Here is a 15,669-nt window from a genome sequence, read left to right on the forward strand (position 1 = left end):
CCCCCCCCCCCCCCACCCCCCCCCCCCCCCACCCCCCCCCCCCCCCACCCCCCCCCCCCCCCACCCCCCCCCCCCCCCACCATATCTTCCCCCGCACTCCCTGGCCTATAGCAGCATCCAACTGTATATTTGGTTGCGTTGGTCACTATTTCGCACCAGACTGCCTCAAATGAACTCTCATTCACATGTCTATCATCATGATATACTACTTTCTTTGGCTGCAACACATCAGCTATCATTTCAGCTATCATCAGCTATCAGATTAGGAATGGCTAAAACAATAGTCAGAGACTTGTCTAAAATCTGGAAGGACGGATCTATATCCAAGAGAACAAAGTTGATTATATTGGATGCAGGTGTTTTTCCAACAGCAATTTATGAATGTGAGACTTGGAACTAAAGAAGTCTCATAGGAAAAGGATGGTTTGTTTTTGAGTTGTGGTGTTACAGAAGGTTGTTGAGGATATCATATACTGAAAGGCATACAAATGAATGGGTTAGAAAAGATCAGTAGAACTTTAAGGCTCCTCAAGGATATTGACAGAAGAAAGTTAAAATATTTTGGACACACTGAAAGAATGGAGGAAAACTGCTCAGAACAGTAATAGAATATTATTAGATAGCATCCTTTTCCTATGAGACTTCTTTAGTTCCAAGTCTCACATTCATAAGTTGCTGTTGGAAAAACAGCTGCATCCAAAATAATCAACTTTGTTCCCTTGGAGATAGATCCATCCTTCCAGATTTTAGACAAGTCTCTGACTGTTGTTTTAGCCATTCCTAATCTTCTTCTGAAGTCTTCTGAAAAAGAGGAAGGGGTAGACCATCAATAAGATGGATGGATAGCATGTCTAGAGTGACTGATCTTCAGAGAGTTGAAGCATTCAGAAAAGCATACAACAGGATCACATGGCGAAGACTGGTGTGACACAGCACCGAGCATCTGAGTGACCATACAGCATCTGTTGATGTCCAATGAACAGATGGATGGTGAAGTGCTTCAGCAATCTCTTTAGATAATCACTAAAACCTAAACCTGCACTGATGTAAAAAGCGAGTATTGGACCATAAGATATAGGATAGGAATACTCCATGTTGAGCACGGCCAGATTTTTGAGGTTTATTGTTATTAATATAAGACTGGTGTTATGGTAGTCATTTTTCAACAGAATGTCTTTTTGTTGTCCAAAGTATGAGCAGAAGCACTCACATTAAACTTGGTAAACACTGGTGGAGAGAGGGGAGGCTTTTTATCTTTTGTGAATGGTAACTAAGAGGAGATTTTGTTGATAGGGTAAAAAGTAGTAACTAAATTATATCTTTTCAGGATCTTAACAATCATCTCAGAGATGCCTGCAATATATGGGATAGGGACTCGCCATACAGATCACAGTTTCTGGTGATGGGATTGTAAGAGTCTAAGATGCATTTAAACTTCCTTGAGGTGAAACCATTCTATAGTAAGATGCACTGGATAGTGTTCAGTTTTTGTTGGAAAACTTGAGAATTAGAACAGATAACATGTGCTCCGTTGAGCAAAGATTTGAAGATGCCTATTTTTTGAGATGGATGATGTGCTGAATTGTGCTGTATGTAGGGGCCTGTGAAGGTAGGTTTAAATTGAATAGAAGTAGAAAGTATTTCAGAAGAGGTACTGGAAAGAAGGATGTCCAGGAAAGCTAACTGTTCATCCTTTTCTTTTTCCATAGTAAAGTTGATGCATGGGTGTAGGCTATTGATTTTGGTTAAAAAGCTAAGTAGAGATTCTTCTGAGTCCAGCCAGATGGCAAATACCTCATCTACATGAAATAGGGATTCTTCAAGATGCTCTAAATAGAAATTAGCAAGTGCGGGTGTTCAAGGGGGGGCTTTCCATGACAGTTCCTCCTGCAGATGAAATAGCCTGAGTACATGACAAAGTCAAATAGTTCAACTATGTCTGGAGGAAACTCATCTCATACGCAGTTGGAGAGTGTCTGCCAGAGGTATACTAGTAAATAAGGATTGAATATCAAGGCTAATCATGAGGTCAGTAGGTTGACAGATGTAAGTTTTTTAATTTTGTTAAAAAATCTGATGAATTCTTCACAGAGGTTTGTGTGTGCAGGGCAGGAGCTTAAAATACGAGCTAGGAATTTGGCTAAGTGATTGTTGGGGGGAGTTTATGCAGTCCACTGTGGGTCTGAGTGGAACTCCTTCCTTATGTATTTTTTGAAGGGCCATAAAACGGTTCTTTTATCATCATCATCTCATCATCTTCCTTATACCCTCTTTTACCTTGCGGTGTCGAGGGTCCATTGATCATCAGACCTCACTCCGTTTACAGGATAAGGTGGTCAGCCTTATGCCCCGGTGTATCCTATGGCCTGTAGCGTTAAGTTCTCAAGACCAGTTTGCCTGCTTTGCGGGATGAAAAATCCCAGAATAAACTGGGGAAAAAACCCTGCTGTCCACGCCCAAGACTGGCTAACTTGGCTATGGCTGAGGAATATCCTTCAGCTCCCCACGTCACCGACGGGAATCGAACCTAGGACACTCATTCCTAGTTTCCTATTGTATCCTTTCCACATTCCACATTCCTTTGTATCCTTTCCACAGTTAATTTATCCCCTTCAAATCCTGGGGTCCAAATCTGAGAACAATAGTCCAAGTGTGGTCTGATCAGAGACTTATTCAATGGAATGATAACCCTCTTATCTCTGCAGGTCAGTGTCCTTCTCATAATAGCAGCAATCCTCTGTGTTACCTTCACCACCTTTGCAATATGTCCCCTAAACTTCAGGTTTCTATCAATCATCAACCCCAGATCTCTTGTCTCCCGTACTTCCTCCAGTATAATTCCTCCCATAGAGTATGCAGCATCCCATCGATGTTTCCCAAACCTCAAGACCTTACATTTTGCTGCATTAAACTGACACCCCCATTCATTTGCCCATCTATCTAGCTTATTCAAATCCTCTTGCAGGGCTACCACATCTGCACTATTACTAATAATCCTTCCAAGCTTCGCATCATCCACAAACAACTGAATATCCCCCTGCAATCCACTGGCTATGTCATTGATATAAAGGTTAAACAATATAGGTCCTAGTACTGAGCCCTGTGGGACCCCACTTGTAACCCTCTGCCTCCTGGAAACTGCTCCACCATACACAACTCTCTGATACCTATCAGACAGCCAATCCTGAATCCAGTTGACCAATCTGACATCCAGACCCATGTGCTGCAACTTAAATATCAGCTTATCATGTGGCACCCTGTCAAATGCCTTCGCCAAGTCTAAGAAAATTGCAGTATATGCCTTTCCCTCATCTAATGCTCTTGTAACTTTATTATAAAAGGCTAGCATATTGCTAAAACAAGAGCGTCCTTTCACAAATCCATGTTGATTCTCACAGATAACATTACCCTCATCTGCCCAATGCTGTACACGGTCCCTCACTACTTTCTCCAAGATCTTAACAACTACTGATGACACACAGACTGAAATATAATTAGACACTTCCAGTCTGTTACCACCCTTATGCAATGGCACTATCTTACCTTCCTTCCATTCCCTGGGCACCTTTGCCAAAGCCAGACTTTCATTGAAAAGCCACGTTAAAGGTATTGTCAATTCCCTAGCAAATTCTCTCAAAACTCGTGGCGAAATACCATTCACTCTCCCAAACAAAACCATCTCCTAAACTTCCACAGTCACTCACACCTTCCACACTATCAACCATTATTTTCTCATTCTCTCCTATCATACTACTTGTCTTCCTACATTTATTCCCTGTTCGTGGAGCAACAAAGTCGGATATCGATATATCTAATGTACTTATTTCCTCCAACTGCCTGCATTTTGCGCACATACGCTCTCCACTCTCTTTAACAAGCCACATATGTAATTCCCTAGAAGCATACATGCCGCAAGTACTGCATGCCACAAAGTCCCTTATGATATTGCTAATAATTGAGTTCTTAAATGGCGGAGGACTTGGCGTTACGCCACTTGCGACTGCTGCTGAATCCACCATCATTCCTTACTGCTGAGTAGCGTAATCCTTAATAATTATTCAATTAATAAATAAGAGGGGAAAAAAGTACAAACATCAGAACATTTAAGTACTAATATAATTAAATAAAATGAAATATAACTAAATACAGTAACTTAGCTTCGTTTTGTCTTCCACCATTACGCGTTCGATTCTGACGGTACCAACATATATTATATCGCGACAGCAACTAACTTCCGAAAAACAACCACTGAAGTACACTCATATTCAGAGAAACAATTCAGCACTCAAAAACGTAGAAAAACAGGGAAAAAAACGGACTATTCACCGATTAAAAATCACTTTCTTCTGCACAGCTCAAATTCACCGCCATGTTAATGGATGAAAATGGTAGAATGGTAATTGCTGCAGAAGATACTGTTCAGGTATTCAGTGATCAGTTTATAAGGGTGTTTTATCCTTATCTGGGTGGAATGATAAGGAACTTTGCAGGGGGGGAGAGGACATAGGAGAGGATGGGTGAATTGTGAATGAACAGTAGGTATTTGAGGAAATAAATAACTTTGATGTGAATAAGAATTTGATTACATAAAATTTGAAACAGGATTTGATATCACAGCATCACGTGTCTTAAGAGAATGTTCCAGAGAACTGGAAGCAGCATTGGAATGCCTATTTAATAAGAATCATACAACATCAGAGATTCCGAGGGAGTAGAAAGAAGATAAAATTGTTTCACTACATAAAGCTGGTGGCTACAAATTATAGGCTAATCTGTATACATAAACCCTACCATTAACTCCCCAACAAGAGAAGAAATACTCAATAACTCACTAACACAATCATGCATTGATCATATCAACATATGGGCTCCCATCCATACATATACATCATCAGTAATTAACGTCAAAATTGCCGATCACTACTTTGTCTCAACTTCGTTTTATTATGTTTCCTACCCCCCCTCCCACCACCACAAAAGTCTACAAAACTTGATCATACTAAAGAGCATTGTCGATAACCAAGTAAAAAATACAGACTGGAATTCCCTACTTAAAATAAATGATCCTGTAACATTATACAAGAATTTTCAACTAAGGTTCACAGAAATATACAACAAAGCAACAAAACCTACACAAACGAGGCGACAAACAGATAACAATCCATGGATAAATGACGACATACTAAATACTATTACTGAAAAAGAAAATCTATGGAAAAAACTTAAAAAGTCACCCAGTAACACACATTTACAAACCTTATACAAAAACACAAGAAATAAACTAACTAAAATTCATAGGGCAAAAAGACGCTACTTCCAAAAATTCATGGAATATAATGACATGAAAAAAAAAAACTTCAGCACAAGATTTTAATGCAAAAAAGCTTCAGTCAGGACACCAAGAGGAACTAGCAGACCAAGAGGAACTAGCAGACTCATTCAACCATGCTTTCACAAACAACATCACACAACTCAAAAACGACAAATTACCAGCCATCAACAAAAAACTACTGACACAAAGTCAACAACAAACAATGTATTTTCCACCCATAACAAAACAGGAACTGAAAGAAGCACTCCTAAAACTAAAACCAAAGACCACTCCAGGAATAGACAAAATAAGACTCACAGACCTTATAACACACTATGAACAAATAAATCCAATAATTTTGAAACTTGTGAACATAACATTCGACACAGTCATTATTCTACAACAACTAAAAACTGCAGTAATTACGCCAATATACAAACACGGCAAAAGAAATGATACTCAGAACTACAGACCAATAGCTACACTATCAGTCATCTCAAAAATTCTAGAAAAAAATAACACACACACCAGACTACAGAACTATTTACAGAAGTACAACATCATCTCATAAAACCAATACGGCTTTCAGAAAACAAAAAGCACCATTACTTTATTAGAAGACATCGCTGACACAATAAACAAAGCTCTCGACAAAAACAAGTATGCCGTCCTTACACTGCTTGACTTAACCAAAGCATTTGACACACTTGAACATGACATACTACTCACCAAACTATACTCAATAGGTATAAGAGGAACACTGCATACATGGTTCAAGAACTACCTCTCAAACAGAACACAAGTAACAAAAATAGGTACATGTCAGAGTCGGAGTATACAAGTAAAACACGGTGTACCTCAAGGTGCCATATTATCACCCATTCTATTCAACATATACATTAACGATGTTCATAACATATCCATAAGAAGTCAAATAATTCAATATGCAGCTGACACTGCACTACTAGCAATCCACACAGACATTAACACAGCTCTCTGCAAAGCACAACAAGACCTAAACGAAATCACAACATACTTCCACCAAAACGCAATTCTAATCAATGGCACCAAAACACAGATATTGATAATACACAACCCAAGAATTACACTCCCTGCATCACTATCGATACATTGTCACACATACCGCTGCATTAACAACAAAAATACCTGCCAATGTTCCGAAATCAAACTTGTAACACACACAAAATACCTCGGTCTCTATATAGATTCCCACCTTAAATGGACAAAACATATAGAATATCTACACACCAAACTCTGGATCATCGCAGCAAAACTCTTCCAAGTTAAAGACATTATTCCACCCAACATAAAAAAATTCCTGTATCACGGTATCTGCAAATCCCTACTCAGATACAGAATAACAGTCTATGCAAATACATCAAACAGCCACCTAACAAAATTAGAAACACTACACAGGAAAATCGTGTCAACAGTGATGTGGACACCTTACACGCAACAACCAATATCCGACAAGCACATGGCGATACACAGAATTCTGAGCTTTAAAAACCTGAAACACTACATGACATTAACAAGGAATTACTTCAACATCACCTATCGAAACAACAGAGACACATATCGTATAACACGACTTACAATAACTCTGTACATCCCCACACCCTTCAACAACTCATACGGTTCTTTTGTGAGATCACATCAGATACCCACGCAACTCAACAACCTACCAAGAAAGTTAAAACATGTAGATAACTACAGAACATTAATAAACGAACTCTGGAAAATATACCAACAAAGTTAAGAAACCATTAACACTAATATACACATCACAAATCACTAGCATCCAATACCTAGATCCCATACATAAACAGTAGCAACAACACAAATAGTGAAGGCTAAATCCCACTCTCTTCATAAAAGCTAACCCAATCTTCGAAGTAGGTGGGATTAATTTGCCTCATTCATCTACAAGTAATCCTTATAGGCAAATATAGAAATTTGTATGTATAATCACTCTTTCTCAAACTTAAAAAAAAATAAATAAAAATAAAATAAAAATTATACAAAAAATTCTGTATAATCTTCATTGTTAATATTAGAACATGTGTATTAAATACATAATATAAAGGCAAAAAAGTATTATTAAAAATTTTAATTGAAATCGAATGTAGGAATTGCAGCACTTAGTGCTGAACTCTGTAAAATTATAAGGTGCAATGTCACACAAGATGTTTATTGTATGTATAAATATTTTAGCAATTTTTAGCAATTACATAACACCTCCAGGGAGTTCAAAAACTCAACAAGAGAAGGCACCTACTATACAACTCTCCATCTCCACTACTCCACCAACCTCAACCTAAAAAAGAAATCTTAAAGATTTCTTTTTTATCAATTTATGATGCATTTAATATACATCATCATCATTAGCAGGGATAGAACAAAGGGACTAGATTTTTTGCCTGTAGCCCCACACTAACACAATATCTATCATACCTCTCCTTGCAACCATTTTAACAGACTCTCAAGCAAACCCATTCTATATATTCATCACTTGCCAAGCAACGAATGTAGTCCTCACGCCCTTGCTGACCAATCTCTAAACCAACTTCCAGGGATGACTTCTTGTTCTATCCCTGTAGCTAAATGCTGAAACATTTCACCTACATATGTCTTTAAGTAACTTAAATGTTTCATCATATCTCCTCTTTTTTGAACATCAACTAATTTTTGTGCAATTCACAAACCCTCAAAATCTATCCTCATAGTGAACATTCCAGACACCACTCACCATCTTGGTCACTCACTTCTGGATCTTTCCACCACTATCTTATCCCTAAGAAATCCAGGTGACCAGACCTGAAGACAGTAATTCAGATGTGGTCATATCAAGGCTTTATAAAAAGGAATGATAACTCCCTTATCTCTGTGTGCCAGTGTGTTCTTCAATAACCAAGTAATCCTGTGAGCCATCCTGGCTACTTTAGCAATATGCCCTCTAAACTTCAGATCTCTATCTACTACTAACTATTTGAAATCTTTGTGTCCCAGAATGCATAACTTTACACTTTTCCACAATAAATTGACATCCATTATGTTTTGTCCATACTATCAGGCTATTTAAATTATCCTGCAAGCTCTCTACATCACCCTGATTAACTATTACCTTACCCAACTTTGAATCATCAGTTAACAACTGAAGATCTCCCTTCAAATTTTTTTCCTACATCATTTATGTACAAACTAGACAGCAGTGGTCCAAGCACAGAGTCGTGCATCAAACTAGTCACCTGCTTTCTGCTCCTCAATATACTACTTTTTTGTATCTGTCCATCAGCCACATTTTTTTAATATCACCAGTTTCTATTCATGTGGTATAATGTCAAAACATTTTTGCAAAATCTAGCAGTATCATTATCATCATGTAGCCATTTCTTTTATCCAGCTCAGTTGACATGACCAACCCTTCATGAGGAGCAGCATGGCTTCACAAAGCCATGCTGCTCCTCATAGATTCCATCCATTCCTGAATTCTCTTTTTTGAGTAACTTTTCTATACTTTTACCATCACTCATGTAGATACTAATTGATCTATAATTTGCTACTACAGACTTAGATCCTCCTTTATGCAAAGGAATTATTTTGCCCTCCTTTCACTCTCTTGAGACTTTGCCAGAGCTGAGACTTAAATTAAACAGCCTGATCGAGGGCATCATCAGTTCTGCTACATATTCTCATAAAACACGATCGAATATCCCATCCAATCCCACAGCTATATTTGCATTCAGATTCTACAATATATTAATACTTCCAATTCTTCAACCTCTGTTCTTATATCAGTCCTTATCCTCTGTCATAACAATATCTTCACTTGGATGATACAGCCTTGCAAAATGATCACTCAATATATCAACAGTGTCATATGTCTCTGTTACCCAGTCATTCTTTCTCCTACTTGCCACATAATGCAAAAATTCTTTGGGATTTTCTTTCACCTGTACAGCTAATTTTTTCTCATAATATGATTTTGCCTTCTATACCATGCTGTTACCTTTCTCCGTATATACCTTCCACAAATTTTCTTTGTTTACATCTCATTCTTAATGACACTACACATCCAACTCCTAATTGATTTATCCCCATGCACTGAGAACATCCTCCCCCCCCCCCATGTAGATCTTCATGCAATGGTACTGCTTTAAGCTGCCTCCTAAGTGTATCCATAATCATCTGTTTCATAGTTTCACCTATACTCCTCCTTAACTGGGATTTCCACAGTTTGCTCCCTCCCAAGTCAAGACCACATGATCACTCCTCAATCAGAGGCAATGTAGCCACCTTAGTTATGGACAGGTCTTCTGGTCCTATAACAAGCTCCAACACTTTCATACCTTGAGTTCCCCTCTGTCACATTCTGCTTCTAGTACAGGTATCCCTTGCTTAATGTGGGATTTGATTAATGTGGCAAAATTAATTACGGCAATCCCTTGATATATGCAGCAAGAGTTTTGATTAATGTGCCTTTAACCCTGCAGAGCTGTCACTTGATCTGATAGACACATGCAAAATGTTTAATATAAATATTCTTACACAATTTCAGTGTATAGCTTGGAGGTCATGAGTAGCTGTGCATTCATATGTTATGAGTGATATTCCACACTGTTTTTTTGCTGCCAGTTTGGTTTAACACATGTTATGTAAAGGTTTGTGATATTTGGTTTATTTTATTATTTTTTTTTTATTCTTTGTTTAATAATTTCTAGATTGTAACTGAAAATAAATAAACCATCATGTATTACTGAAATAGAGAGGACATGTATGACTTATTTATCATACATGTCCTCTAGGAGATGTGCTTTACATATGGAAAATACTAAGGAAAGTGATCTGGAGCTTACTCCACCTTTACTACGAGTTGCCTATAAGGATGCTCTTATGATTGCATCTGCAGAAACTTTTAGTTTCTATATATTCGGCACGAAATTCTTGTAGTTTCTATATATTCGGCACGAAATTCTTGTAGTTTCTATATTCGGCTATGAAATAAAGTTGGATTCAATATCCACTTAATTTGTACCATCATATATTATATTTAAAGTGTTTTTCTTTATGTTTTATTGCTTGTTTGCCAAGATCTGGAGAGTCATTTTATGCCAATAAGAAAAAAACTAAAACTGTTCAAACAACTCTTGGTAACTTCTTTTGATAAAAAAAATTGCGGTAAATAATGTAGTACAAGTATTTATTAAACATTTACTTTGCATTCATTTCTTATCTTTCCTAAAATAGTACCATATAAAACGAATTATTAATACAGTAATCGATCATGGACGAATTGTAATTTTTACCATTGATTATTATATTTGATTAACGCGATTTTGATATACGCGGTAACATCGAGAGATTAATTAACCGTGTTAATCAAGGGATAGCTGTAATTATCTCTTAGTAAGTATATAAATTCTGCCTCTGAAGTTGAAGTGCCCCATAATAATTACTTTACTTGCACTCATTGTACTATTCTGTTGATGCATGTCTTCCACATTACCCCTGGCAATCCTTGGCCTATAGCAGCAACCAATTTTATAATTTGTCCTATTGGTCTCAATTTCACACCAGATTGGCTCAAAAGAACTGCAATCTGACTCATGCTCATTTGCTGAAATTCATCTGCTATCATCAACAGTACCCCACCCTGGTCCTGTCTATTCTATCCTCCCTAAAGTGAAATTAAAAAAAAAAAAAAAATACAGAATGACTGTACTCTATAAACTAAACATGACAGTAACCACATTAAGCCTCCAATAACCAGAGCAGCTGTGTTTAACTAGTCAATGAAAGTCTGCTGCATGGTGATGATGTGTATGTGGGGGGAAGGTGGAGGGTTATGACACTTCCTCTAACTAGGAATTCAATCCTACCTTTTCGTTACACAGTTTTTTCACTATTCACTGTCATATGGGGATAGCAATCTAATGTTTTTTTTCTGTTATACTACTTTTCTTCCCTTTCCTTATAACCTTCAGATACCCACCCTCACATTCTCCTTTTCAGTGAAATAATTTATCCCTTTAACTAACTTTACCTTCCCTGATTATTCAAAGACTCAAATACTCTATTCATCTTTCCTCCAGAAAACAAACCTTGGGCAATTGCTCATTCATACCACTTATAATAACAGAATCTCCATACAGTGCTACTTGAATCACTCCTTTCCTCTTTCTTCTCATTTGCTTTCATAAGATTCATTTTAACCCTTCATTTCCATTGTCATTTAATTTCATAGATGAAGTAGTAAGTAACTGGAAAAGGTCTGTCAACCTCTGGCTGATGTAGCAATTCCATCGCTTTATCAACCTCTAATTTTCCACCCTTGCATTCATGCCTGTTAATTGTATCGCCTTGCTTACTTACTTGCACTGTCTTACTTAATGAAATTGTAATTTTTTTTTTTTTTTAACTTTACTTGTATGAAACCAAATACTTACATTTTGAACATCAGCAACATCAGATGACAGCATGGTGCACAATACACCAACTCGATTTTTTGGATCATCAAACCAGGCCATTTCCTAAAATAAATAAAAATAATTCATTTATAATATTTTTTATGTATAAATTTTACTTCATTCTAACCTTACTTTACATATTAGACATAAAAGTCTATTATGGCCAAGTAAATTCGATTCTTGATTTTTTGAGATCTTAATTTTGATAATGATAGGTTGATTAATCTTCTTTTCCTAATTTTGAATATCTGTCAATGCATATCTTCTCAAAATAGTTTGCCTGCATTGAAAGAAGAAACTCTGCAAACTCATTTTCAGCTGAAAAATCCATATAAATGATCTTCATATTCCTGGATGGGATTTAAATATAGGTCTTTCCAACCAAAGGTCATTGTTGCTACTGAACACTATAAAAGTCATGTTTTATTAATTTTATTCATTTTTTCAGCATTTTTTTTTCATTAGCTTGTTAAGCATTCAAGAAGTGAGCCCAATTAGTTTTGTTCATGACAGTAGTTCCTTCTGGTGAGTCATGTGACTCCATGGAGTTCTGAATAATAATAATAATAATAATTAAACAAAGTTATATCATACATCAAAAATTTGTACTGGAAATATTTCTTCTGAATGTGGGATATATAGAATGGAAAGAGGAGATACTGTAATGGAACAAGGAGAATGAGTATGTGAAATTTCTGAGAGATAAATATCTTAAGCATGTGACTGAAGCAACAAGAGGCTTTATTGTTTTGGATTTGGTGATAACTTCACAAGATGTAGTTGTTATAAAGAGGTGTTGACACTGCCACTGGTTGTGAGAGTAATCATGAGGTAGTTATTTGGGAGGTGATGAAACAAGAAAAGGTTACTACCAAAAATGGATATACGTAGGCTGTTCAATAAGTTACAAGACTATATTTATACAGAAAACAGATTACCTTTAATCGTCATCATTTACATGGTATTTTTCAAAGTAACTACCGTGAGACGCGATGCATTTGTCCCAACATTGCGTCCACTTCTTAAGCACATGTGAAAGTCTATTTTTTGAGAGTTCTTTCAAAACCGCCTCCGCAGCTTTTACACATGCTTCATTGCTTTCAAAATGGCAGCCTCTTAGTGGTTTCTTGAGCTGAGGAAACAGCCAGAAATCGCATGGTGCGAGATCAGGACTATAGAGAGGGGGGGTAGAATATCTATTTTGTTCTTCTGCAAAACGTCCACTACACAACCAGCAATATGTAGCCTTGCATTATCGTGGTGCAATAAGAAGCCATTCTTCAGTAATGGACGCTTCCTTTTGACATGCTGTACCACTGTCCGTGAAACATCCGCATAGTATGAGCTGTTTACACTATTCCTGGGTTCTACAGCATGTTGGTAAACAATGCCTTCGTAGTCAAAAAACATTATGGTCATAACTTTACCAGCCGATTTTACAGTTTTTGCTTTCTTGGGGGTAGGCGAAGATAGATGCTTCCATTCACTGCTTTGTTTCATTGTAGGGTCATAGTGATACAACCAAGCTTCATTTACTGTAATGATGCGTTTTAAGAAGTTGTTGCCTTCTTGTTCCAGTCTTTCTTTCCATTCTGTGCACACATCCACTCGATTCTGCATTTGCTCCGGTGTCAAGAGTTTGGGAATCCATCGGGCGCAAACACGTTTCAGTCCCAAATGTTCAGCCATGATTGAGTAAACACTTCCCATAGAAATATTCAGGACAACATGCAGCTGGCGTACTGTAATTCTGCAATCCTCCTTGATGATAATCGCTGCTGTGTTGATCATTGTCTCTGTGATGGACATTGAAGGTCTTCCCTCACGTTCAAGATCTTCCACATTTTGCCTTCCTTCCTTAAAAGTTTTATGCAAGCAAAATACACTTGCCCTCGACATTACTTCATCGTGGAAAGCTTCGCGTATCATGTTAATAGTGTCCGATGCCGATTTTTGCAAATGCACACAAAATTGAATCGAATAACTCTGTTCCAAGGACGCTTCCATTTCGACGACTGGTCGCGGCTCGTAGGTGCGCCGAAACAAGCTTGCGTTTAGTCACGTGACACTCTGGCATATCAGCACATATATGCCATCTATCGATTTCTTTTGTTAATACAGACAGTAACATTTCTTTATTCCACAGAAATTAATATTGTAATGAGTGGTTTCGGGACAGCAAAATTAGTCTTATTACTTATTGAACAGCCCTCGTATATATGGAAGTATAAAGCTCTTATAGGAAGCGCTGTAGTCAGCAGCTAACTTCAGCAAATTGGGTAGATGAACTGAGGAGAAAAGATGTTGAAAGTGCATGGAAATTCCCAAGGTAGTATCTACACAAGCAATGTATAACTACATACCAAGGATTAAGCAAGTAAATAGAGTAGTAGTGAAATGGATGAACAGTGAAATCAAGAAAGTTTTGTTGGAAAAGAAAATGCTATGGAAGAGGTACAAGACACTTCAAGGTGATTGGATCCATGAAGGGTATAAATTGCAGGCAAGGAAACTCATAAGCATGTTAAAGAAAGAAAAGGTGAAGTATGAGAGGAGATTGGCTGGTCAGGCCAAGGTTAACGTAAGGGAATTTTGCCCCTGTATGGCAAACAAGAGAAAGAATATTTATAGCAGGTTGACACTGGTGAATCGTTTTGGCAGCAGAATAACAGTTGCAAAAAATATAGTGGAATTACTGAATGAAATGACCATATTTGAGTAGATATCATACCGGGGTAAATGATCATCATCATCATCAAATTCCTGCCGTGTACCTTCAAAGGGTGTACAGGATATGATAGTACTACATGAAAAATTTACATCCTTACTAAATTCCTATCTACAATTTTCCTCCAAATAAGTCTGTTACTTGTCAAGACTCCAACATTAACAGATCTTATATTTTGAAAGTTTATTTTTCACTAAGTTAGACTATGATAAATTTAGTTTAATCCTTTATCCCAGTGAGAGCAAACAAAGTTTGCGCCTGAAAATATCTTCAAGACTGAATATAGTGTTGTACTATCTTACCTGGGTAAGTAGTACAACACCAGGCAACTCGAAGCAAAGGTGGAGCAAGCTACCAACTCTCCTATCCCAGTATCTCCCATAATGCAAAACACATCTCCTTGTGGATATGTATACTGTTATGCATTAAGGGATTGGCCACTACCCAGACTAGCTTCGACCTTTATTGAGGTCTCTTCAGTGGGAGCGAGGCCCAGAGTTGGAGATACCAGGCAGAAGCGGTAGCAAGGTCATCTCCTCCTATAGAAGCTGCCAAATGGTGTGCCACCTTTTTATTAAATTACTCTGGATTTAGAGAAAGATGTTGAAAGTTTATTTTTCACTTGGTCAGACTATAATAAATTTAGTTTAATCCTTTATCCAAGTGTGTGTAAACAAAGTTTGCACCTGAAAGTATCTTCAGGAGTGGGGTAAAGTGGTACAAACTTTGTTTGCACACACTTGAATAAAGGATTAAACTAAATTTATTAATTTCAACTATCTAAAATGTTATTTTTCTTGCTTTTCTGTTAGCTAAATCGTCGATGACATTTTTGAAGTCTATTTCATAGTAATGTAGGTAATTCATAATCAATTTTAATTTAGAAAAACTCCTCTCACAACTAGCAAAACTTGCAGCAATTGTGAGGAAAATTCGCAGTAGTATTACAATACTTGGAAATGAGTTCTCGAGACTGTATATTAGAATTAACTGCAAAAGTTCAAAAAAAAGTTCAAAGTGCTGCCTGGGGTGAACCCCACCCCACCGCTCCCTAGCTATGCCTCTGGGTATAGTGTCAGTCGGTCATTCAGTGTAGGTCTCTTGCAATTAACTTTTTTTTTGACTCCATAGAGATGCCAATA

General features: G+C 37.3%; 1 protein-coding gene across 1 annotated transcript in view; it reads right to left on the reverse strand.

Moving 5' to 3' along the window:
- The window catches only part of LOC150100044 (multidrug resistance protein homolog 49-like), a 199,178-nt gene that overhangs the window by 11,125 nt on the left and 172,384 nt on the right, over positions 1-15,669 (reverse strand). The window contains exon 12 of the mRNA XM_090403203.1: positions 11,779-11,862. Coding sequence (XP_090259329.1) covers positions 11,779-11,862 — 84 coding nt within the window. The remainder of the gene's footprint in view (positions 1-11,778; positions 11,863-15,669) is intronic.

Source organism: Typopeltis vanoorti, chromosome 13 (assembly GCF_054136105.1).
Source record: "Typopeltis vanoorti isolate ZY-2024b chromosome 13, IOZ_Tvanoo_1.0, whole genome shotgun sequence".
Classification (NCBI taxonomy): Eukaryota; Metazoa; Arthropoda; class Arachnida; order Uropygi; family Thelyphonidae; genus Typopeltis; species Typopeltis vanoorti.